This window comes from Eschrichtius robustus, chromosome 3, assembly GCF_028021215.1.
Source record: "Eschrichtius robustus isolate mEscRob2 chromosome 3, mEscRob2.pri, whole genome shotgun sequence".
Classification (NCBI taxonomy): Eukaryota; Metazoa; Chordata; class Mammalia; order Artiodactyla; family Eschrichtiidae; genus Eschrichtius; species Eschrichtius robustus.
Genome location: NC_090826.1, coordinates 139,152,719 through 139,178,233, shown reverse-complemented (window position 1 = coordinate 139,178,233; position 25,515 = coordinate 139,152,719). Strand labels below are relative to the sequence as shown.

Genomic DNA, 25,515 nt, shown 5'->3' with positions numbered 1-25,515 from the left:
ACCGAGAGGTGGACGATTGTTCCAATCCCCTGACCTGCCATTGCCACTGGACAGGCCCCACCTCCCTCCCCAGGACCCCTGTCTGGCCCAAGGCTTTTTGTAGCCTCTGCCCCAGGACCCTCCTTTTCTCTTTTTTTTCTCCTCCCTACATAGATATGCTGTCATGGCCTTAATAGGAATAGCTACCAATAATGATGGCTACTGAACACTTCATTTTACTCAGCCCTCATAGTAACTTTTGAAAAGTAGACATTTTTATTCCCATTCCTTTTTCGAGATGGGAGAGTGAGACTCAGAGAGGTCTAACGCCCCAAATTCACACTGAGCCTGGATTCAAACCCGGCGCTTGCTCCCTCTTCAACGTCCACCTCGGAGAGAGGTTTCTGGGCCCTTATCGGCCCATCAGGCCCATATTGCCTGATGTCCTGTGGGCGTCTGCCCAGCTGAAGGATGGAGGCCCTGGTCACCGGAGTGAGTGGCCCAAGGTCACTAATGAAGACCTGGCCAGAGCCAGCAAAACTACCCTGCAGCCGGGCCAAACACAGAGCGAGCCGGAGCTGAAACAGGCTGTTCTGAACTGCGGGGATAAATCAGCAGCTCCCGGGCTCCCAAGGACGCCGCTTACCTGCCCTGGGCTGACAGCCAGGCTGACTGCCTGGAGACTGACTGGCTGGGGGAGGGGACACAGCTCCCCAATGACAACAGCACAGCAGCCCTCCATCCCGCTGGGTCCCCGCAGTGCCAGGCAGGTGAGGGCCTCAGGGGCAGGGAGACACCCCCAGAGAAGCATGAAGTTTTAGACAGGACCCCCCGGAGTGGCAGTCACCCCAGAATGCCTCCGACTCTTCCCCACGGCCCCCTCTGGCAGGCAGATGCCAGCACACACACCTGGCGGCCAGGGCGTGGCTTGAAGCTCCCCACGAGCCTGGGATGTTCTTAAAGGCTGTGCTTTACCTTAAAAATGTACACGGACTCTTGCCCTTTCTTTGATTCTATAGCTGTTTGTTTTCATATTATAATAATCACTGGTTCGTTTCTCAAGTCTTCATGTAAATCGGCATGGCATCTTTGTCCCCGGCCCACTGCCATGTACCCTCTCCACCTGCCAGGCTACCCCCGCCTCCATCTGAGGAGTTCTAGGCCTTTAAAAGTCATCTCAGTGGGAAGGTCTCAAAGCTGGAGGGAGCAGCGGGCAGGAGAGGTCAGCTCAGGCCCAGCCTGGGGGAGAAATCTGACAGCTAGTCCTCCAAGGCCGCAGGCCAGGTGAACACATCCAGGGCCAGAAACCCAGAGATACAGCACCGAGCATGAAGCACCCAGCAGTGCTAGACACAGTTTACACACTATCTTCTTCCCATTTCATAGCAACTCTGTGGGCTAGAATGTCACCTCTTAACAGATAAGGGAATGAGGTTTTCAGGAAGGCCTAGTCACTTGTTCGCTGACAAACAGCCGGTAAAACACAGGACAGGAATTCAATCAAGCTCCTTTTGGGTTCACCAGGCCACTCGACTGATAAAATAACTCCCCTTTGCGAAATGCTACTGTGTACCAGGTCTTCTAAAGCAGCCACCATTAGCGTTCCCATTTTTCCTGCAGAGGACACTGGAGCTCAGAGATGTCAAGGAACTTGCCTAAGGACCCCAGCACTTGAACCAGTTCCTGGAGCGGAAAACCTGTTTTCACCACACCTCAGAGTAAGGGAGCTGCCAGGCTCATCCCAGGACCAAGTCAGTGATGAAAAGGGGGACCGGGAAGCCCAAATCCCAGACCCCTGCTCTCCCCAGGCTCTAGTCCTTTTGCAAGGAGCCAGGGATCCTCCACATGCTGGATGCACAGTCCAGAAAAGACCTGCTCAGCAAATGCAACCCAAGGAGTTGTTGGCTCCCTGGCTTGCGATTCAAATTGTAATAATCTTAGAAGCATGCTGTATTAGTCAACTAAGCCTCTCCTCTCAGGCCCCAGAATGTTATTTCCTTTGGAGAAGGGGAGCCAAGGACCCAAGAGTCAAAACAACAAACAACAGCAAAAATCAGCCAATGTTACTGAGCAAGACAGAGTTTAACAGCCCCCGCCCTTCAAACAACATAACAACCACAGAGTACAACCTTCCGACAGTACCTCTTTCTGCCTGTGCACACACCAACATCGCCCTCTGCTGCCAGTCACCAGTACGACCATGTCTCGCAGGCTGGAAGCTAGTGGGAGCCAACCTCCAGCTTTCCTCTCTGTCCTCCCCCCACTTCTGGGGTATTACACACCTCCAGCGGGGCACTCCTCACATTACAGTCTTGAGTCACAAAGCTTCACACGGAATAAAAGATGTCCCTGGAATTGTGCAAAGCAGTGGCCCTGCCCCTTGTTATAGGCAAAGGGATTTAAAATATTGATTCTGGAACTTAGAACCACACCGTTGATCGGTGAGGTCAATGAATCCTGCCCTCTGCCTCCGAGCCGGGCTTTAGGGCAGATATCATAAAAGAACACTGCTTTTTCTTTTTTTCTTTTTCTCTTTTACTTCAAGGAGCATAGAGAAGATGCCTCTGACCAGGCATCTTCCAAGTGCCACAGGCACAAGTGACGGGCAAATTCAAGTGCATGGCCCCTGCTGGCCCTCTCTCGAGGCTGCTGGTGGTGACACCTGCAGCCTGGTGTGCGACGAGGGAGGGACCTGGCCTGCCTGGGACTGCCCTCTCCTCCTGCCCCACCTCTTGTTCTCTCTGCTCCCAGTGTCCCTCTGCACATGTGCCATCTGAAAGCAGGTGCCTGGTGACCTTTAATGAGCTATAATGAGGAGCAGACCCACCCATTCTGTGACCAGATCACAGCCGGAGCCCCAAGTGGGCAGCAGGTCCCAAGACCCCTGTGGATGGGAGGTGAGGCCACTCTGACTGTAGACAATTCTCCCTCCCTGTCCTCACCGAGGTCTGTGACTTGCTATACCAAACTGTACTGCAGATGTGCCTTCCTGTACCAGACAGCCATGGTCCCCAAAAGCTGGTGAGGCCTGACTGCCTGTAAATCCATGTGGCCTCCCTAGGGCTTCGGAGGTGCCCGATCTTCGTGTCTGATTGCCCCTCCATTGGCAGTGGGGAGAATCACTTCAGTTTTAAATTTCTCTCCACCCAGCAGCCGCATCACAGAGTTAATGACCTGGTTTCAGCACTGAATATGCCGCCAGCTCCCCTGCTTTACAAGAAGATCCAGTCCTGAGAGGGGGCCACTTTAGGAAGCAGAGCAGTCCTGTGAAAGGAGAAGAACTGGGGCTAAATAACGGAGGCATCCTGGGCCTCTGTGACTCGCAGGATGCCAAGCTGGGTACGGAAGAAACTGGTCCCCACAGCGCGTTGTGAATTCACTATGTAATCTACTCTCTGTGGCATCAAACCCAGCGATGGCCTGTGGGCAAGGCTCGGGGCCAGGTGCGTGGGGAAGACAGAAAAATGAGTGACTAATAAGCCTTTCCTCAAGCCAACGGGGAAGATCAAGCAGGTGCGTGAGGAATGAGCAAAGCAAGCAGCTCGTGCTGAGTCATCGGGAGGGACAAGGGGCAAGGTGGCCAGGCCACTGAGGAGCTGGACTCACCGTCATGGAAGGATGGGGAGACCTTGAGAGGGTGGACCTCATCCCTGGACGATGAAATAGCTGCGAAATGGGGCATCTTGCTGGGGGCATCGGGTACCCAAGGAAAGCAGTGAGCTGGATGGGAGGCTGGGCACAGGGTGGAAGGCTCTGGTGGCACAGTGCTTCTGGGATATTCTGTAGGCGGAGGGGGCCCTGCCGAAGGAGCTGGGGTCGGGGTGTCAGGAGCTGAGCGGTGAGGGGGGACGCTGGTCTGGTGGGGAGGTGTGTGGGCAGCAAGGGGGGGGAGATGAGTAGGGACATTACTGATAAGCAAGGCCATGGAGACAGGGGGCCAGGGCAACGGCCTGGGTGAGTAATTGTCACTTTTATTTCTGGTCTTGGGCTAACGGCTCATAGGCCTGTGCTAATCCCTCCTTAGCCCGTACCCTGGGCTCCTCCCGGGTCTAGAGCGACCCTCTTTCCTTACCACTACTTCTCCCAAACCCAAGCCTACACTTCAGCTGCTGCCACCTCCCTTTCCCACACCCGGAGGCAGCCAGTCGAGGTCCAAACATCAGATAGGGCCCTAGGGCAAGGCCGGGGCTCAAAGGAGCTTCTCCGGTGACAGAGCCCTAGGTCTGTGGTCCTGACAGGCCTTGCCTGAACCCCAGGCAGAATTCCGACCCAGGGACATCTCAGCACCTATCCCGTCCCCAGATGGGCAAGAAGGCAACGTGGCCTCTTGCTCGTCCCTGGAGCTCACCGAGGATTTCCAAATAGGAGGACGATGCGCTGGCCCTGGAAGCAGGGACAGCTTAGCAAACCCCGACGGCCAGGCCCACCCGCCTACTTCCTCCTGCCTTGCCCCCCACCACACACGATGACACTCGTCCCACCCAGGGGCCCATAAGAGCTGCCATGGTGCTTGGCCACGGCATCCATGAGGGAGGAAGGTAGAAGCAAACGTGTTGCTGAGAAAGGATGTGGGTAGAGGGGACGGAACCACGTAAGTGCCAAAATAAAGGCAACAAGGCGAGGGTCAGAGGTGGGGAAAGCAAAAGGAAGATTGGGAGAAAGGGGAACAGTCCACAAAAAAGACTTAGAGGAAGAAGCGGGGCCCATCCCTCAACTGGAACCATCAAGGATTCATTGGGTGTGCCTGTGCTAGCTACTGCCCCACCCTCAGGGAGCTCAGACATGCCCACACACACACAGACATGTGCCCACACACACACACACACACACACGCACACGCACGCACACACACACTCCCAAGGAGAGAGCAGTGCTTATTTGACCAAAGTGTGATGGTGACAATGAGTGCTACCTTCTGAACACAAGCCATGGAGGCAGCCCCTGTGGTTACCAAGATCGTCTTTAAAGTGCTTTTCGACTCATGTTGGACTAACCAAATTTGAGAATCCTCAGAAATTCAAATCACTTATTCCCCGCAGTTAAACCTTGGGGAGGATTTGTGAGAAATCATGTTCTGTATCAGGACTGGCACTTCTCCCTATTTCTCCTCCCTGTCTCCAGAAAACACATCCTCTGAAGGATGCACACCATCTCTCCGGGGCTTGTTCATTTGTGCCCAGTGTGTCCCGGTGCTGGCGAGCCTCCCGGCAGTCCCAGCACACTCCACGCACCCCATGGGCCACCCACACTGGGTTCTATGTCGCTGACAGACACCCCCAACCTCCTGCTCTTGGCTTTGCTGTTACCAGCTAGCTGGCCCACGTCATTTGAGGCATCAGCCTAAGTGCCTCAGGTAATAAATTCTTGGAGAGAAGTCTCAGACTAAACACCATGGAAAATAAATTCCAGGAGATCCCCTCACTTTGACCTAAAGTTCCAACACGATTTTTTTTCTGATGGACCCAACCCCAGAATGAAAAATCAGGGACAGTCTTAAGAGCTAATACTCATGTATCAGGCAAGTATCCTAAGGAATTTACACATGTTGACTCATTCAAAGCTAACAACCCTATTATTATCAGCCCCATTTCACAGATAAGCAAACTGAGACACAGAGAAGTTAAATAACTTGCCCAAGAGCACACTGCTACTAAGTGAGTTCAAACCCAGGCAGGGTCTGGGCTCTAAACCGTCACACAAAACTGTCTCTTTGTCATATTTCCATTGAAGTTGATGACACTGTCTGAGCCTGACTCAGCCCCTACCAGGAGCAACTCTTCTCTGAGACCCTAGGAGCGACCATAGAGACGCTCTAGATTTGGGGCACAAAATTCAAAGTACCACTCTGAAAGCCGCAGGAATGGTACAGCCAAGTGCCCTGAGGCACCAACTCACCAAGACAGAAAGAGCAACTCCTTGTAGGATTTGCAGGGATCCTTTGTCAGCCACCCTGGAGAAGCCTGGCTCTTGCCTCCTGCTGGCTCCCCACCCATGGCCCTTGCAGAGCTCAAGTGAGGCCGAGATTCTGGGCCTCAGGAGGTGATGGGGCCGGTGATCAAAAGGGGGCCCTCAATGAGGAACAGCCTCTCAGCACCAGGATTCACCCACCCCACCCAGGGTGGACCCCCACCCTCCCCACTCTGCCTTACTGAGAGCTTCCCCCTCACGGCATGGGAGAGGCAGTTAGATCAGGGCAAGGAGAGCAAGGTGCACCCCAACCCCCAGCTCTGACTTACTTGAAGAAGTCTTCCTTGCAGTAGACGCTCCCGGCCCTGGAGAAGCACCTGTCAGCCAGCTGCATCTGGCAGTCTGCACACTTGAGGCAGGAGCTGTGCCAGTGTCTGTCCAGGACCTTCAGGATGAACTTGTCCAGGATATGCTGGTTGCAGCCAGCACACTGGGGGATCTCTGTGGAGAGAGGAGAGAGAGGCAATGTAAGACTTCTGTACAGCACCACTAACCAGGTGCTGTTTGGATGCCTTCTCATTCTGCTTGTTTTGGGAAAGGACATAAGTCAAACCCCCAGGGCTGCCACATACAGTTGTACAGGTTGTACACTGCACAAAGGTGCCTGGTCAAAGGAGTAGGTTGGGACTGAAATCCAATCCATGCTTTGCTGGCCTGGCTTTGGGTGGCTTTGACCCAAAGAGGTTGCCTGTTTCTAAGAGCACCACAAGGCTAGCAGCATCAGCTAACTCCACTTTTGCCAGCTGCAATTCCACAGCCAATGGCCAGGAAGACCCAATAACATTCACCTTTATTTCTATGACATTTTCACTACTGGGTAGAATCTGTGCTAAAAACCTCAGCCTCTAAAGTAAGCCCTGCCTAAGCATGGACTGAGAGGCCATCTGGCATAAAAAGCAAATGATATGTTGGGGGTGGGTAGTGACCAAAGTCCATGCCTGAAGGTATTCCTGGAGAGAGAATCTCAGTATTTTTTTTTTGAATTTTATTTTATTTATTTTTTTATACAGCAGGTTCTCATTAGTTATCCATTTTATGCACATCAGTGTATACATGTCAATCCCAATCTCCCAGTTCATCCCACCCCCACCCCCACCACCACCCCCCGCCGCTTTCCCCCCTTGGTGCCCATACGTTTGTTCTCTGCATCTGTGTCTCAATTTCTGCTCTGCAAACTGGATCATCTGTACCATTTTTCTAGGTTCCACATATATGCGTTAATATACGATATTTGTTTTTCTCTTTCTGACTTACTTCACTCTGTATGACAGTCTCCAGATCTATCCACGTCTCTACAAAAGACCCAATTTCGTTCCTTTTTATGGCTGAGTAATATTCCATTGTATATATGTGCCACATCTTCTTTATCCATTCGTCTGTCAATGGGCATTTAGGTTGCTTCCATGACCTGGCTATTGTAAATAGTGCTGCAATGAACATTGGGGTGCATGTGTCTTTTTGAATTATGGTTTTCTCTGGGTATATGCCCAGTAGTGGGATTGCTGGGTCATATGGTAATCCTATTTTTACGTTTTTAAGGAACCTCCATACTGTTCTCCATAGTGGCTGTATCAATTTACATTCCCACCAACAGTGCAAGAGGGTTCCCTTTTCTCCACACCCTCTCCAGCACTTGTTGTTTGTAGATTTTCTGATGATGCCCATTCTAACTGGTGTGAGGTGATACCTCATTGTAGTTTTGATTTGCATTTCTCTAATAATTAGTGATGTTGAGCAGCTTTTCAGGTGTTTCTTGGCCATCTGTATGTCTTCTTTGGAGAAATGTCTATTTAGGTCTTCTGCCCATTTTTGGATTGGGTTGTTTGTTTTTTTAATGTTGAGCTGCATGAGCTGTTTATATATTTTGGAGATTAATCCTTTGTCCATTGGAGAATCTCAGTATTTTGAGAGAGTCTCCTGAGAGAGAATCTCAGCATTTTAATGAAATGCAAAAGATACCATTGATTAACTCGATCAACATACCCAACTAATACGCCTTCATGTACTGCAGACAGGAAAACTAGAAACTGCTTTTCCAGATCCCCTTGCAGCTTGGGTTCCAAAAGTGATTTAGAGTCTGCCAATCGGATGAACTTAGAAGAGACCTGAATTCAGAACCGAGTTGAATGGAGCCTGCCAAGAGGCACGCTCCCACTATGCTGGTGTGGATCATGGCAGAGGCTACAGGGTTCTCTGGCTTTAATGTCCTGAGCAATCATGGCAGAAGCAACAACATTCTGGGGGCTGGGAGTTATTCCCAGCAGCTTGGCCCAGAACTGGCTCCATTGTGTTAAAAGTCATCTACTACATACCTGGTAATTGATCACTCTCCACTTAAATAGTGAAAATGGATTCTGTTGTCTGCAACTGAACCTGAACCACTACCACACCCTGTTCCTGTGCTGGGTGACTTCCTATCCAAGGTCTGTTTCTCTGCCATCCCATCTCTACCAAGGGATTGCTCAGGGGGTTGATAGTATTTTGAGTCACTGAATTAGTTTCAAAATGGTCAGGCTTTCACAGCTGGATGAACAAATAGTGCTAGCATCTCTAGCCATTTTCCCTGGTCCTTTTCCTCAAAAAAGGGAAGGTAACAAATATTAAGAACAAAAACATAAAAGTGCAAGTATTTGGCCTCCTATGGTAGCCTCGTGATATAGCATGTCATGAGACTGGTAACCCTGGGGTTTCTCACCTCTGTTATAAATAGCATTTTTGCTAATTGTTTTTTTTACACACCGTCTTTCCCATCAGAAGGTGAGATCCTCAAGGAGCAGGAACAGCATTTCTTTCTCAGTTTTGTATCATCCGTGCCTAGCACAATGTCTGGCACACAAGAGTAACACCACAGATATTTTTCACCAAATAAATTACTGATCAAATCCTCTCTAAGAAGCTCACTTGAAACAGTTCTTCACTAGTTTTTCCTGCACACCCCAAAATGTCAACAAAAGTAGTAAAACCAAATCTCTCGTGAGATTTCGTGAATCTAGTGTTTCTCGATTCATAACAAGTTTGTTGGTTGTGATATAATTTTAAAGTGTTGAAATAGGGAATTAGTCTCAAAGCATTAGGGGGAAAATTTAAGCACATCTAAACCTATGTAGAGAGAAAGCTTTCTCAAGTATTAAGCCATCTGTATCTAAAACTTATAGACACACTGTTGGGACATTCGCTAACTGTCATCATTAGCCCTGTACACACAATTGTCTATCTTGGACCCAATTAAACCCCAGCACAGCTTGTTCCCTTCATGGTCTTGGCAGCCACAACCATTTGCCCGAAAGTCATACTCACTAGATTCCTTGCCCTTTGACCTGATTCTCAGACCAAAATGCCCCATGAAAACTACCAGATACGTGTAGCCCTGGACACTTGGTACCTGTCCCAGTTCAGATGGGATTTTCTTTTTATCCCAAAACATTTCCTCCTTGACAAAGAAATTGTTCAACCAATACGTACGTACCAGGGAGTCCCAGAAAAGTGCTAAACACATGACAGCTACACGAATTTCCATCAGATAAGAAGGGCTAGGTAGGACACTGATGAAGACCACGGATTCTGAAGCCAGACTGCCTAATTTTGTATCCTGGCTCTGCTTTCTAAGATTGAACAAATTACTTGGCCTCTCTCTGCCTCAGTTTTCTCACCTGAAAAAGTGGGGTGATGATAACAATAGTACCTGGTAGAACTGTTGTCAAGGTAAATGAATCAATATACGTAGGACAGGACTTGGTATACAGTAGGTGCTCAGTAAAGGTTTGCTATTATTAGGAGATAAGACAACTGCAGTAACCAGGTGCTCGAAGTGGTGCCGCTGGACTGAGAGTAAGGAAAGTTAGGGGCCCACGATCCTGGGCTTGACCTCATTGAACTCCCACCGAGAATCCCCACATAGATGTCAAGACCCCCCTGCAGAGGTTCAGAGAGGGCCCACATCACACAGCAGCTATGCCGTGGTTTGGGGGGGGGGCGTGCCTGGCACCTCCAGGCAGGTGCCCGTTCAACCACACGCCTGCCTCTCTCCAGGGACCATCAGGGACTGGCACCCCGGAGCGGCCAGGGAGGGTCCCGAGAGCAGGGCCCTTACCAGCTGGGAGGTCGGGAAAGAAGAGGTGAGACTATAGGGAGTGAGGGGAGGATAAGCTGGAGCTCCTGTGGTATAAGTCCAGCCTGGGCAAGCGGTGCAGACAACAGAGGTAAACCTGGCCATTAAGCGGGAAAGGGTGTGCCTCTCCCCTGCAGGAATTCGCGTTCGGAGCTGTGGCAGCTGCGGAGCCAGGGGCTTGGGGAAGGAGGTGTGGAGGAAGATTGCTCGGGCATCTTTTCGAAAAGGAGGGGAAGGAAGCCCTAACGAGAAGCCCTCCGGCTCAGGGAAAAGATGTGCCGACGGGCGGGTGCCGAGCTGCAGGAACCTTTGCCCCCGGAGCCGAGAGTGCCCGGCCCGACCTGTGTGTCGCCGTGGACCATAGGCCCCGGGGACACGGCCCGCTAGGGATGTCTTTGTCCCAGGAGCCAGGCAGCCGGCCAGCGGAGGCAAATTAACCCCTGGAGAGCCCGACGGGTGGGGGTTGGGGTCTGGGGACGACCCTCGGGGCGCGAGCCCGCTCCTTCCCCCGCACCCCGCCCTCCCCCCGGGCCAGAGGGCCGCCAATTCCCACCTAATTGTTGTTTGGCCTCCGAGGAAAGCGGTTATATTTCTCCTCCTGGCCACAAATGCATGGGGATGAGGGCGAGGATGCATGCCCGTAAAATTTATTTCGAGCAAGGTATCTACCGGGAGCCTTAATATGATGAGTATTCAAGAGAGAATACATTAAGGCTAATGTATGCGGGGAGGGCGGGCAGGGGAGTTTTAGAGGCTTGGAAGCTGAGGCAACATCATATTTAGGAACAACACTAAAAGCAGCAGACAGCCATTTCTTTCGACCTCCAGCTTGCAGGGGATGCGTCTGGCAGGGACAGGCCGGGCTGCCCAAACTAGGGGTTCTCAGAGAGAGGCCTTGGGACCCAACTGGGGGTCCTTGAGTCTGGCAAAAATGTAAGGGACACACTAAGGGTGCTTTTTCAGTTAAAAGAAAACAAAACCTTTCCCACTGTATTCCACTGTAGACTTTGAGAGAGAGAGCATTTTTTAAAACAGAGATAACGTAGAAATGGTTTAAGAGACCCACAATATACCTACAATAATAGCAAAACCAGGCAACAAGAGCCTGTTATAAACTGTGCCAGGTCCTAAATGTATGTTTCCTCAATCCGCGCAACTTGGTGAGGGAGGTGTTATTATCCCCAATTTACAGATGAGGAAACTGAGCCTGGGAGAGATCAAGCAAAGTGTCCAAGGTCCCACAACGGGGGAACCAGGATTTCAACTGGGCCTGTGTGCAAGATGGGCTCACCCAACCCCAGAGCTGGAGGGTCTGAGACATCACCTCACCTGGCTGGTTCTACCCTGTCACTTTATGGAGGGGAAATGGAGGTGGAGGGATAGTCTCAAAGCTGCTCTGTGTGCAGTGACAGGAGTAGATGAGCCACTGGCCTCTGGTGCTCTCCAACAATTTGAGGGACAGATTTCCATCCTTTGGACAGAGTATGCATGTGTTGTAGGGGACAGACACCTGATGCCCAAGGAGGGCTGGGAGTGGGAACCCCTGTCCGGCTGATCCCCTCCACCCAGCTGCAAAGTGCCAGCTTGTTGATGGCAGCTGTCAAGTTCAGATTCATCCCTGCCTGTGAGGGGGTGGGGACCTGTGAACTCAAACCCCACACTTTAGGAGACAGTGCATGCAATTATTTAGATGAAATAAATGTGTGAAATATGAGCGAGCTAGAAAAGTTTAAAGAGTAACAAAACAACTCTTGTTTTAACCTACTATAAATTATGAGTTTTTAAATAATTTGGAGAGTCTGAACAGGACAGCAGTTATATAGGTTTCCTACGAGAAATAAAGTCGTAACAAAAATTTGCAAGGAGTTTTTTTGAGAGGATTTCCAAATCCCTAGTAAACTCAACTTATTCATGCAGTATTTGATATCACGAAATTTTACTTTAAAAACTGGACTTTAAGCAGATCCTTGCCGTCACCAAGACAGAATTTGATCTATAAACTCAGTTCCTGATCCGAGGAGTCGTTTCATTTAAAATGAAAATTTTTATCTTATCTGCAGGAAAGTGTTCCGCGGTGATGCCCTCTGCTGGGGCTCTGCAGAGGGTAAACCCAGGCATGAAAAGACAGCAACATCCCTGGAACAGACAAGGAATCCGTGGAGATGCTGGACCACACAGTACAATACACTCCCATCTGCAGGACCATCCACCAGCGCCCAGAAGAGACACGGCCCAAGGCACAGACCTAAGCCCACCGGGAGAACAGCTGCGTGTACACAGCTATCCAAGCAGACACCATCACACACACTCACACAGACACATACACAAGTCAGATGTACACACATTCACACATACTTACAATATACGCAAAGACACAACACAGACATACTCACATATACACTCAGACACATAGAGGAAAACACAATCACAAATAAAGATACACTGAGACATACACATACATAGGCAAAGGCACCCACACATACCACATTCACTTAGACACAAACACGCATCTGCACATATTTATATATACTGAGACATGCATATTTAGCACACACACATACTCATATGTACACACACATATACCACAGATACTAACACACACTCACACATGCACACAAACACATGCACACACATATCCTGATACAAGGGCTAAGGCATTGTGATTCCGGGAAAAAGCCAATTCTTCTGAAGTCAAGCTGTGTCTATGGAAAGGAAGCCATCTCTGAAATGAGGGAGCTGTCCAACTCTGGAGCGGTGGGGAGAGTGGGCAGTGAGTGAAATAGAAAACTAGGGGGAACTAGAAAATTTTGCTCAAAGACCTTTTTGGAAAACTATTGAGGGAATTTGAAAGTTTTCAGTTCTGTTAAGAGTTGAGATCTTCAAATTTTTAGGTCCGCCAAATCGTTTACAATAAATCCCAGGCCAGATTCTGAGATTCTGATTCTACCATGTATGTGATTTTGGACAAATTGCTTAACCTCTTTGAGCCTCAATTTTCTTATCTGTAAAATGGAGATAATAACACCAGTCTCTGGGGTTGTGGTGTGGTGTGATCACATCAGTTAATGAGTATAAAACCCTTAGCCCCATAATACCTTTGTCCAAGCTCAATGGCCAGCTCCCTTCTCCCTTTTCATGACCAGCCACCAACAAGATGGATTTATATATTTAAAGTGTATCAAAATTATTTCATGCTTCTTTATTTCCCAATATAATTTTCCCCACCGCCCCCTCCAAAACACTCAAAACTCTCCTCCACACCCCTAGTTCTAAAGCATCTGGAAAATGTACAACTCTTTCTAATCAACATTATCCCAGGGTATGAACAGCAGATAATGCAACATTACAAGATTCAGTCTTTTTGGAATAAAGAAATCTGTCAGATTCTTTCTTCCATAGAATGAGGGCAAATTTGCCAGACCTTGGTCTCCTCCCCACATGTGAATGGTGAGAGTGGGGCTGTTAGGACCACCAATTGCCTGACCTCACTTTTTTGCTGTAATGTATTCAGGTAAGAAAGGATTGAGTTCATATTAACATTTGAGGCTTCCAGTATTTTTCTTAGAGACATCTAAATGCCCAATGGTGAAGAGACTATTTCTTATTTGATATGAAATAACTAAAAACCCTTTGCCTGTAGCCATAACCTACTTCTTCATCAAGGAAGCTTATAAAACACACAACGTGATGCCCAGCCCTCAGATCACCTGAGTGCCGTAGTGGAGGTACAAGGGGCTTGTTTTTCAGAGTGGCCCACCAAACAATGGACTCTGTTTTAAATCCCCAAATTCCTCCGTTAGTGAAGTTTCAGAAAGCTGGGAAGTGGAAGAGATCAAAGGTCTGATGTGGTCTGTGGTAGATCAAATTGCCCTCAGCCCTCTGGTGATATAGAATAAGTATTGTGCATTTTTATTCCCCACTCAACGTTTCTTCATTTCCAAGAAACTGCTCTCAAGGAACCAGGGGCCACCATGAAACATTTCAGAAATGGTTTGTGTTTGTTTGATCGATTTTAATTCTTTGAAAAAGTGTGTTTTCTGTCTCTTTGGTCACAGAAGATGAACAACGTGAGGAAAAACATTTTTTTCCACTGAAGAGACTAAAACTAGAACCAACATACTTGACGATGACGTCTAAAATGTATTTAAAGAAAGTGCACCTTTCTGGGAAAATGGTTTAGAATTTCAGATATTTCCATTGGACTTATAATGCTAGTGAATACTTTAATATTTTAAAGACAGGTATTCTGTACTGGTAGGAATAGTGTTCAGAACAGATTAATATTTTGTAAAATTTGGACTTTGATGGGCCGCTTTGGAATCCTGCAAGACATTGCTTTTTCACTACCTTTTGGACAAATAGAGTTCTTCTTTTTGTTTCACAAACAATTTGGCTTGACAGCCTAATGCCCAGGAAAAGGTTTTCCTTGCTTCTTTCTGGATAGGGAGCTGGTCCAGGGGAGATGCTTCCAGGGTTCCCCGTTTGCAGACCCCGCAATGCTCCCTATCGGTTTGGCCATCCTCTTAAGACACCCAGGAGCACTCCAGCCCGCGGAGGGTGACTCCATCTGCAAAACGGAACCATGATCTTGCGCTTTAAGTTTACCAGCACTTTGAACTTTGTCAAGTACTTGCAAATCTGCTAGCTCATTTACTCCTCCTAGAGATCCTGAGAAAAGTGAACCTCTAATCTACATTTAAAAGGGTTTCCCTAATGGTACACAGTTGGGGGCCAAACTAGGGCTGGAACCCTCTTTTTCTCTGGGATAAATTCTGGGGCTGACTGAAGACCAAGGCTTCCAACTGTGCTCACCAAAGCCACCTCTGTCTGGTGGATTTCATCCCAAATCCTTTTGCTGGTAAGTAGTTTTTTTGAACTCTGTCCTAAATAACATTTGGCCAATGTATGTTTCCAAAAATATATAATTTTATTTATTTGTTAAGGTTTTTTTTACTGACTACAAAAAAAGCCAAATGGGGCTTTAAGGAAACACACATATAATTGAAATATTATGCAAATGTTTTTCTTGGAATTCTCCAGTCCTTCCCCACATAGAAAGGGGAGAAAAATTAATGGCAGACAATGCTGCTCTGTTACCTAAGGTTCTCTGAGTAAGAAGGAAGATGGTTTTGAAAAGGCGGGTTGGGAAAATAATCTCAACGGGGGCTGATTGATTTCATCTGGGAATGACTAATTCTAAAGTGTGTCAACATAAGGCCACAGGACATATCAAGTATGATACCAGGCCTGCCTAAACTCATACCTAAGTTCTGGAATATCCAAATCTAAGGATTATAACAGAGGTACAGTTAAATTAAATTAATTAAAAGTTCTGTTATTCGATACATATTTTAAAAATAAAACTTTCCAAATCAAAGTCACTGCCATCACCATTGACAATAAAATCCTGTTTTCTGGTCACAACTCCCCTTTTAAATCACCTGATAACTGTGACTGAAGGAACAGAGGACTGAGACCAAGGATGCAGTTTATATGACAAATCATAACTAGATGTGTCTGGTTTTCTTCCCCCTCCTGGCTCTTTATTTGCTATTTCCCTATTAAAGACAATCCATTTTTATTGAACAGTTTAGGGTTTCCTTATTTATACGTTCCCTTATTCTAAACCAATGTATCTTGAAGAGCCCATAACATAATTTTCCAAAATGTTTTTTATTAACTTCCTCTTAAGGGATCTCAATAACCTAGTAAGAATAATCTCATAAACAACACAGCTGAAGCACAAAATTCCAATATTAATTCTTTTAAACTTAAGGATAAAAGGTTTATTGAACTTTGTGATGGTGATGACAGCATTAAATATAGTAGTAATCTGGGCCAGCCACAAAAATATTGGGAAAAGTAAAACAAACAAACAAACAAAAATACTGGTATCACATTTAAGGTAAATTATATTCTCTAATATAATTCTATTCACTTACATACTTTGAAAATACTTCAGTCTACATCTTATCTAATTTCTAGTTTTTTTTCTAATTTGTCTTGACAAATGACTCCAACTAGGAAGAAGTCAGAAAATCCTTTTCAGATCAGAAATGATCACGCCTAACATTGTCTTTTCCCTCCATTTCTCCTCCAGAAGCCTTCCCACCATGGGTCCTATTTGTTTCATTTGGTGGTTTGATGTCCCTTTGAAAATCTCCTTTGTTCTTCTGCTTAGCTCAAAAAATAGTAACCTCTTCAATAAAAGATCAAATTCAAAAGTATCCTGGAGACAATTTTGATGTTACCATTTTAAGGTTGAATCTGAATAACATTTTAATAGAAGGAGTCCCATAGTAAATAAAATAAGAAATGTAAACATATATTTGCAGGTATAGAATTATCTTCTAGATTATATACTGACACAGAATTAGTAATCTTCAGTAGGATATTGAATATTCTCAGTAATTGCAAATAAAACAGAAAAATCACATTAAACAAATCCATGACAGTCTATGGAAATGCCGTAGACATCTATTTCCACCCCATTTTTCACATTTAATCATTGCTAAATCTCCACAATGTATTTTTCTGATGTCTCATTCTGTGGCAATATTCCATATGTTTGGCAACTGGTCCCTCATGAGAAGAAATTTTCAATTAATTTGGCTGCAAGTTTTCTCTCTATTAAGCTATTCCCAGAACCAATCCCTTAACCCCCTAACATTATAATGAAAACAAATTATACTTTAAAGGCATCTGGGCGTGAGATACCACAGTAAAACATCTGTGACTAGACCCAGATTGACAGAGGGAAGGGGAGTGGGGCGATCTGAGAAAAGAAATCCACCAAAATAACAACAGGAGTTAGGAGTTGCCTCCCAAGATGATTTTCCAGTCTGCCACTAACACAGTTAACTCAAAGTACATTTTCCAAGGGAGAATCAATTTCAATTTTGCCAATTAAACCCAACCTGCCCACCTACCCCCAACTGCAGTGCCTCAGAATGGTTGATCTGTGTTCCATTTTGATCAGGGTTCCGTAAAATTGAGGACTAAAAAAGGTAAAACCTCACAGCGGCATGTGAGGTTTTCTTCCTACAGCAAACAATAGCCCAGCTCCAGGGCTGCTTCTGTTCTGGACCCAGAAACAGCTCTGCCCTCCCAGGCCTCCTGGGAACACAGTGAGAGATGGATCTCACCTCTCTGTAGCTTGCTGGGCACTCAACCCCCAATGGCACCCCGGTGCTCAGAATTCCTGCACAAACCCATGCTCCTCCCTGCAAAGATCTCACAAAGGAAAGAAGGAAGAGACAGAGGAAGGAAGGGATAAAGGAAGAAGAAAGAGAGAAGGAACACAGACATTCAAGCCACGATGGAATTTTACTAAAAACAGTAGACCCTATTCGCTCACATTTGGGTTACAGGCATTGTTAACAACACATTCCAGGAAGGGAGGAAAGGCGGAAAACCATTACAAAAGTAAGCCCCACCCCCAGCCATCTCGGAACCCAGCAATCTATACAGTAATGCATCTGGTGCTGCCATAGCAAACTGCTGTTTCAGTCTGTCTCCAACCTTAGGTTTCCCAAAGTGGGTAAGATTACTCCGTTCGTCCACTCAGCAGCTAAACTGGTTCCAAGTCTCTCTGCATTCCAAAGCTTCTCAGCCCAAATCCTGATAAATTTCCCTAATTGAAAGAAATGGCACAAGGTCCCTCCATCCAACTCCACCAACCCTCCCCCTCCACAACTCCTTAATTTGGAGATTAGTTTCCCAGGGAAACCCACAAGATATCCACCATTACTGACTAAATCAAGAGGCTCGAAGGAGATTCCTTAACAATGTGGTAGAAAGAAAGGTGAGTCCCTGTTAACTAATTTCCCAGTCTGGATGACTGCAGGTGCGACTGTCTCCCTCCCCATCCTCCGCTGCAGCCCTCCCAGCACCTGAGTCTCTCTGGGTTCTGTCTGCTAATGCGGTGCTAAGTAATCACTAATTGACTGTAGAACAGAGTGAAAGGACACTAAAATCCGAGGCAAAAGGGAAGTGTTAGGACAATGGAAATATTTAGGACTTGAGGCTGTCTACACCTGGTCAGCGGGGTCATCAGGTCACTGTCCAAAATCCAAGACGCCCCTGTGGGCTGTGTTTTGTCTACTCAATGGAAAGCCATTGCTTTGCCGGTTTCCCGCCTGCCTCGACCCCCACCTCACCTCTAGGACTCGATTTTTTAAAAATCGAGCCTGGTATTTGGTCGCGTAGGCGGTCCCCAAGATGTCTTGAGGACTCACGTTGCTCTAATCCCCAGAGCATTCAGCCTACATTCTTGTCTTAACCCCGCTTTGTTTTCGGCGTGTCAAGAGGGAGGTACAACTAGCTTTGGTATTCCTTCCTTTAACTTCCCGCCGCTCCTGGTTTCATCCCGCCCGGGCTTTTGCTAGTAATTCTTCTTCCTGATTAGTTTCACCCTTCAGAATCCTTTAAAAGACATTCGCCCTGCCTTCTTTAAAAAAAAACAAACAAAAACCATAGGTCTCATCCTTGATGAAGCCAACCTCTGAGCCCCAAAGAGTGAAGCCTGCGCTGAGTGCCAGGCCAGCCGCGGCTTCCTCTGTAGGATGGTGGGTACAACCCGCGACTCGCTCCATTTCTTCCCGGGCACACAGTGTTACCAATTCCCTCCCCAGGTCGAATTTAATTTACAACAACGGCTGCGCAGGTACAGACCTCGTCTCTCTTCAGCCTGCCACCTTGCAAGCGCTCTTCAAGTTCCGCTGAGCGCGGGGAGCAGGGCTGGGAGCCCAGAGGAGAATGCGGGCAGGGCGCGCGCAGCGCAGGGAACCGCCGGCTGCCTCCAGGCTCTGTGCCGGAGGAGCAGCTCCCAAAATGTGAGAACCGCTTTCAAGGGTTAAAAAGTCACGGAAACACTTGTGCCGCCAGCGTAGGGGGTTAATTTTGTCTTCCCAAATTCTTGGTGCGAAATGGGTATGCGGAAAAGAACTTACCGTCTCCGCTCTCTGGCCGCGCTCCCACCTGCCGCGCCTCTCCGCGCGAAAAAAGTCTGCCCGGTTGCAAACAGGTAGGAAACTGGTTCCGGGTTTGGCCAATCCCAGACCGCTAGGGATAATAAACTAGGAAGAGGAACGGGCAAGGTGGACGCAGGGAAAGGGCCAAAGAGCAGAAATGCCGAATGCGCCGCGCGGTGGCCGTCCCTCTTTTGCCCCCTGCGCAGTTGCGACCTCCACGCGGGGCGGCTGAACGCGGTGCGTGCGAAGCCGGCTCCGCGGGAAGGGCCGCCCTGTCCGCACCTGCCTCCCCTGGCGAGCCCTCAAAAACCCAGGGCGCGCGGCAGGCTCGCTCAGGACCGTGCGCCGCCCATAGGTGCGCAGCAAACGCTTTTGGATGCAATTCATCGTCAGTCCCCCGGGCCACCCAGGCCGGCGCCTGCCCGCGGGGCGGAGGAGCTCTGCCCTGGTGGCGGCGAGGTCACGCAGGTCGCGCTCCCAGACCCGAGGACGCCGCTCCCGCCCGGCCCCGCCTCGCTCTGGTTTTCCGCGAGGATGGACCGCGACCGAACGAGGAAACCACTCGAGTTAGGTCCTGTCTCCTCTCTTCAGTCCCGACTTTTCGTCTTACCTGGACACGGACATGGGACCTCTCAGTGCAGACCTTCGTCCCTCACCCGCCCCACCTGCCTGCTCTTTGTCCCGGTTAAATCGTTAATTCCTCTCCCTGAGCGCCCTGAGACTGCGGCTTCCCAGGCGGGCTCCCCTCCGCCCTCTCTGCCCTCTCCGATCTAGGCATGGGAACGGAGGAGGCCGGAGCCAGCGCGCCCCTCGGGCGCCCTCGGCCTCCCGCCACCCCAAACGAGGCATGGCCGCAGTCACCCGGGTTTCTCCAAACTCCCTCTGGCTGGTGCGTGGCTCTGGCCCGACGCTGGGACGGGATCCTCGCGGTTGGAGAATCTGAATCCCCAACCCGCGAGGCCCGAATCTGCCGGCGGGGACAGCCAGTCTGACTTTAAAAGTTGGCCCGCCCCTGACAATATTTTCGTGACGCGGGGAAGGAGGTTTGTGGCGTCGGGGGCTGCTCTTTGGATATTTGTATTGGAATCTGATGGAATTTCAATCTATTTTTTTTCCGTTTTCTTTTCTTTTCTTTTTTTTTTTTCCTGGCACCACGAGAAAAGGCAGGAATGGGAAGAAGAGCAAATCCCTGCTCTAGAGTTTGAGAGAACTGCCCGCCGGGAAGTGAGTTCACTCCACCCTTAAGAAATGGCCTGCAAGAGGATAAGGTCGGGGACGAGGATTCTCACGCGACCAGTGCAGGGAGCCTCACCACGCAGGAGCGCCAGGAAGGGAAGAAAGGGTAGTGAGGCGTCCTGAGAAGTCCTTCGCCCAGATCCTACCAAATACAAAATCAAATGCCCTTTCCCCACAGCTTCGGGGTTCATATGAGCGCAAGATAGATCTTTTAGGAGACAAGGAAGGGATGGGAGACGCCCGGGCTGGCTTCTCATTTACCACTCCCAGCCTGGACCCGGAGAATCACTCCTTCCTCCCGCGGGGCTGGCCTGCTCTCCAGCCAGCATTCCGGGATACCCGTTGTCCTTTCCTGCGTGCCCCGGGAGACTACGTGTGAGATGGACCAAAACCGAGGGCAAGGGGCGGATAAAACGCCCACCTCCCTGGACGTCCCTCACTATTCCCAAACGTCTTGGTCAGCAAGAGGGGCCGACAGGACCCAGGTGCGTGGGGGAACTGCTGGATTCGGGGAGGAGAGAGGTTCGGAGGAGGCTAAGAGGCCACCGCACCCAGCGCTGCCCAGGGTTAGGCGCTGTGGGGACTCGGACCTTGGCAGCCCTGAGGGAGGCAGCGGGGACGACCCCGGACAAAGGCAGGTTGTGCCGGAAACAAGAGAAACCAGCCACCCTAAATCGTGGGCCAAGTAGCTGGGACGCATCAGTTTAGGACGAAGTCCTTTTTTGAACCTATCCACTGGCGCCCACAAAACAAGGAATTCTGCGCGTGCTGGATGTGACCCCGAGGGTGTCGAGGGTGTTGCCTCCTGCAGAGCACTCCCACCACCCAGAGCAAGGAGCCGGGGTTCGAGTTCCTTAAAAAACACTGACCTGAGGCGGCGGGAGTGGGGCTGCCCCGCCCACCAGTCCGAGCTTTGGCGGGGGGCGGGGTGTTCTATTTCTCTACCCCAAGTTGGTCTCGGATTGCTCCCAGCCTCCTCCCTCCGGATTCTCCCGAGCTTCTTGCTCAGGCCTACGCCCCTCAAACGGATAAAGACCCCCGAGCTTGTCCGGAGAAGCCCCAGCCGGGCGCGGCCCGATCGGGCGACCCAGGGGCTGTCGGAGCGGGAAGGCCGGGACCTGCTCCGCAACCTCTGCGCGGAAAAGCAGGAGGACGGCAATCGCGCCAAAGACCAGGCCGCCCAGGAGCGAGCAGTGTCAGGAGGCGCTGTGTGTGTGTGTGGGGGGGGGGGGGCGTACAGGATGTAAGGAAGAAGACCGTCAAGAGAGAGAAATGATTACAGAATTTGCTAACGTTTTCCTGAAGGGAATGCGCCTCACCCATCCCTCCAAAGCAAAAGACTATACTGTATTCCAACCCCTAAAACGCCCCTAGAGGCCAGGGCACCAGAGGCACTGAGGTTGGGGAATCTCTAGACCTGCGCTGCCAAGTGCTCCATCTGTGGTGGCTCAGGGTGAAGAAGCAGAACCTGGTGGTGGGGTGGCGGATGACCCTTCCAGTTGGCAGGTTGGAGGGACCCCTGTGGGAGAGCCTTTCTGTTGTCTCCTCCACTACCAGGTTTAAACACCCCCAGCCAGAGATTACCCCCTCTTCCTCCCTGAGGCCCAAGGGCATGTCCACCCCCCCCATGGAATTCTTAGGCTACTGGGTCTGATGCCCCAAGAAAGAAAATGATTGGGTATATGTGCCAGAGGGGACCAGTCCCCCAGTGCCCAGCACCAACAGCTTAATAGCCAGAAGCCAGACCTGCTGCAATGGGGGAGGGTAAAATCCACACACATCCCCAAAAGAAAAAAAAAAAGCTGATCCCAAAGCCTTCAGGGATTGGTCCCCTAAATTTTGGCCAGTGCCTCCTCCAACCCAGGCCACAGAACCAGGGCAAGACAAAAGGAAGGACAGGCCAACCCCTCCTGGTTCAGCCTTGCCTCACTGGACCACCCTGGGATGAGAGTCCCCTTCTCTACCTCATTAAGTTTTCCACAGTTCCAACCCAGACGCCGAGGCCTGGCGAACTGTAGCTCTGAAGGGGAGTTCTAGGCAATTTAGGAAATCGAGTTCCTGACGACAAAATCAAAGTTGTCTCTGAGTAAGAAAAACAAAAAGTGAGACCATCTGAGAGTGTGTCCTGCGCATCCAAAGAAAGGCTATCAGAGCAAAACCCACCGTCTTACATTGCGGTCCTAACAGAGGCCACCTATGGACCACAACTATTAAAGCACAGCTGTATCGGATAACGAGCCCAAGAGTCACACACACCTTCGCCCACTCACACACTCCCCTCACTCTCGCAGAGGTACAATCAACTTAAGCTGCAGCACCTTTGCCAGGGTTTGTGTTTGTGCAGGGGCTGACAACCCACTCCCTCCCTGCCTTCGGTGGGCTGGGGTAGTAAGGAGTCAGTGAATCCCCAACGCCTTCCACAGACACATCTTAACGGTAAATTCCCCAAGGTGCAGACTTGGAACTGTTTGCCAACAGTTGACAGAAAAAGATACAAAAGATAGCTGTAGTATATAGTCAAGGAACAACCTAAGTAGGTTTGAGTGAAGCTATCCTTTTCTAGTCCCTTCTCACAAACTTCCCAGGAAGTCGCGGGGTAGGGGTGTGAGGGGACAGACACGCTCGCCAGCCTGCCTTGGAGATACTGCCGGGGCAGAAACCGTGTCATGGAGAGCCGGGGCGCAGGAGGGCGCGCTGCTGCGCCCTAGTTCCTAGGTAGGCACCCTCCGTGGATGAGCCAGTCCTTACTTAAACCTCAAGGATGTAGCTACCGGTCCACTGACGAAGTCGCGGGCGGAAGCACAGCCCCATGGCGAGCGGAGTGAGGGAGCCCTTTTTCTCTCTACCGTGCCCAGAGGCTTTCCGCAGAACCCGCGAGCCTACGGGCCAGGGCTCACGCGGCGCCAGCCAAGCGAGCGCGACGCCACGGGACCTGCTCTGGCTTCCGCACAGATTCTCCATCAAAGACTCATCGTTCACCAGTAAGGAACAGAGAAAATTCTCACCGGGAAAATCCCTGCGCGCGCGCGCGCGCACACGCACACACACACACACACACACACACACACGCACGCACGCACCTGAGGATAAACAAGCCCCGAGCTCCGGCCGCCTTCCTAATTTCGGGCACGGGAAAGAAAGCGCCAGCACACCCTTGTCTCTCCCCTCCCGAGTCCGAACCATACTGAGAGCCTGCTCTCGCGTGTGCCAAGGCTGTACCCCCAGTTCACAACTTCGTCCCGGTGCTTCTCCCTCCCTTCATTCCTTGGCTAGCTGGAATATGGCGAGTGGACTTCCTCACCAGGAGCCAGCAGTCCCTGGCGGCGCAGGCGGCGGGCGCCGCGGACAGCAGCAGCTGGGGACGCACCAGGCGCGCACGCCCTGCGCGCGGGGACAGAGCGTGTGGCCTGGGCTTCTGCGCCGCCAGCCCCGGGGGCGGGGGACGCGCTCTCCAACTTCCCGCCAGCTGGGGTGAAGTTGCACTAGCGGTACTGCGAGCTTTGACCGTAGCCCCCCTCCCCCGGCGGGGGAGGAGGGTTTGGGGGACCACCCCAGCGCTTAGGCCTGGCCTGCAGCTCGTTCCTCTGGTGTCTGTCCCCAGACAGCACTCTCCCCAAGGCTCCTAGAAAAACCATGGGCTGGGGATGCGGGGTTCGGTATCCCTCGGCTCGCCTCAAGCACCATCCGGGAGGCTCTCACTTTCGGCCCCAAAACGCCAAGGGCCAGGCCCTTCAAACGCACTCTGGCTGGTGCCCCTGCCCTGTGACCGCCTCTGCGCCCGGGCCGCCGGCCCCTCGCCCCGCCCGTCCCCTCCGGTCCAGGCTACGCGCAGCGTCCGGCCCGCCCCAAATCGGCCAAAGCTGCCGGCCGTCTTGTTATCAAATTAAGTCAGCGAGAAAGGGGGGTGTCTTACGTTGCATCGGCACACCAAGCATCTCCGGGAGCCCCTTGACAGCCCCCTCCGCGGGGACAGCTGCGCTCTGCATCATCTCCGAGCGAGAGCCAGCGAGTCGCAGTCTACGGAGATCTCTCGTTCTCTCGCTCAAGCTGGATTCAGAAATTTGAAAATAATAAAAAACCCAACCAGACCGCCGAAGTCACGGTGGAAGCCGGACCCTCTGCCTCTACAGGAGGATTCCACAGGCTGCCTGGCCCCCTCCCCCAGCCAGTCCTCGGTCTGTTTCAAATCCCTTTGATCTCGCTCTCCCGGGTTGGTGCACATCCCGGGTTGAGGAGACGCTGTTGCTGCAGCTCTGGCTTTTTTCCCCTCCTCCCTCCCCCCGCCCGCTTCTCTCCCCCTCCCCCTCCACCCTTCGCGTGCCGGCCGCCCAGGAGGCCGCGGTCACCCAGGCATTTTGATTCATTCACACTGCAGGAACGGCCGTGACGTCGCTTTCCGCAGGGAGGCCCGCCCTTCAGCCAAGCCCCCCACCCGGCAGCGAGCGGCGGACCCAGGCCCGAGTGGTGGTGCTAGCGCCCCGAGAGAGGCCGGCCGGGCAGGAGGGCCGGACCGCATGGAGCGGGGCGGGGCCTCACGGGCCGTTCCCCCTGCTCCCCGCGGTGCGGGCTAGCGCCCCGTGTATAAATACTGCAGCTGGCTTGGCCGCGGCAGCAGGTGGTCCCGGACGGCCGCGTCTGGGGTTTGCAGGTTTCCGTGGGTCCTCCCGGGGTTTCGGCCTCAGCCGGCGGCTCGTGTCCTCTCCGCCCCTCCGTTCGAACCACGGGGCGGGGAAGGGCGGGGCAGGCGCTCCGGAGGCCGGGGTCGCACGGCGGTGTCTTCCCGTCGCGCTCTCGTGGTCCCGGGCTTCTCTCGGCCGGACCGAGCGTGCTCCGTAACTAGATGGCTCCATCCTCCTCCTCCTCCTCCTCCTCCTCCTCCTCCTCTCCTCCGGCCAATTCCTTTCCCGCCGGCGCTTCCCAGCCCTTGCTCGCTCTCCCCCGCGTCCGGCTGAGGCCGGGCCAGGGACGGCCCGTACTCAGCCCGGAACGCGCGAGTCACGCAGCGGGCTGCGGCGGGCCGAGGAGAGCAGCCAGGGGCTGCGCACGGAGGTGGCGGGGCGCGGGCCCCCGGTGCGCGCCCCCGCACGCCGCGGCCTGCAGCCCCGAGTCGGCTCTTAAGTCCTTCCCCGCCCCGTCCCGACTGCTCTGCCCGCGTCCGCTCAGCTTGTCTGCCCTCGGTCCTCAGAGACCGCTCTGCTCAGCGCTGCGACCGCGGGCGTTTTGAACAATTCCCCACCTCGTGCGTGCGGGGCG

At 51.3% G+C, this 25,515-nt stretch overlaps 1 protein-coding gene across 1 annotated transcript in view; it reads right to left on the bottom strand.

The window, feature by feature from the left end:
* Positions 1 to 24,251, bottom strand: part of LHX4 (LIM homeobox 4) — a 42,616-nt gene extending 18,365 nt beyond the window's left edge. Inside the window, exons 1-2 of the mRNA XM_068538400.1 lie at positions 24,176 to 24,251; positions 6,216 to 6,387 (exon numbers count right to left, since the gene is read on the bottom strand). Of these exons, the coding sequence (XP_068394501.1) occupies positions 6,216 to 6,387; positions 24,176 to 24,251 (248 nt within the window). The remainder of the gene's footprint in view (positions 1 to 6,215; positions 6,388 to 24,175) is intronic.
* Between the last annotated feature and the right edge of the window lie 1,264 nt (positions 24,252 to 25,515).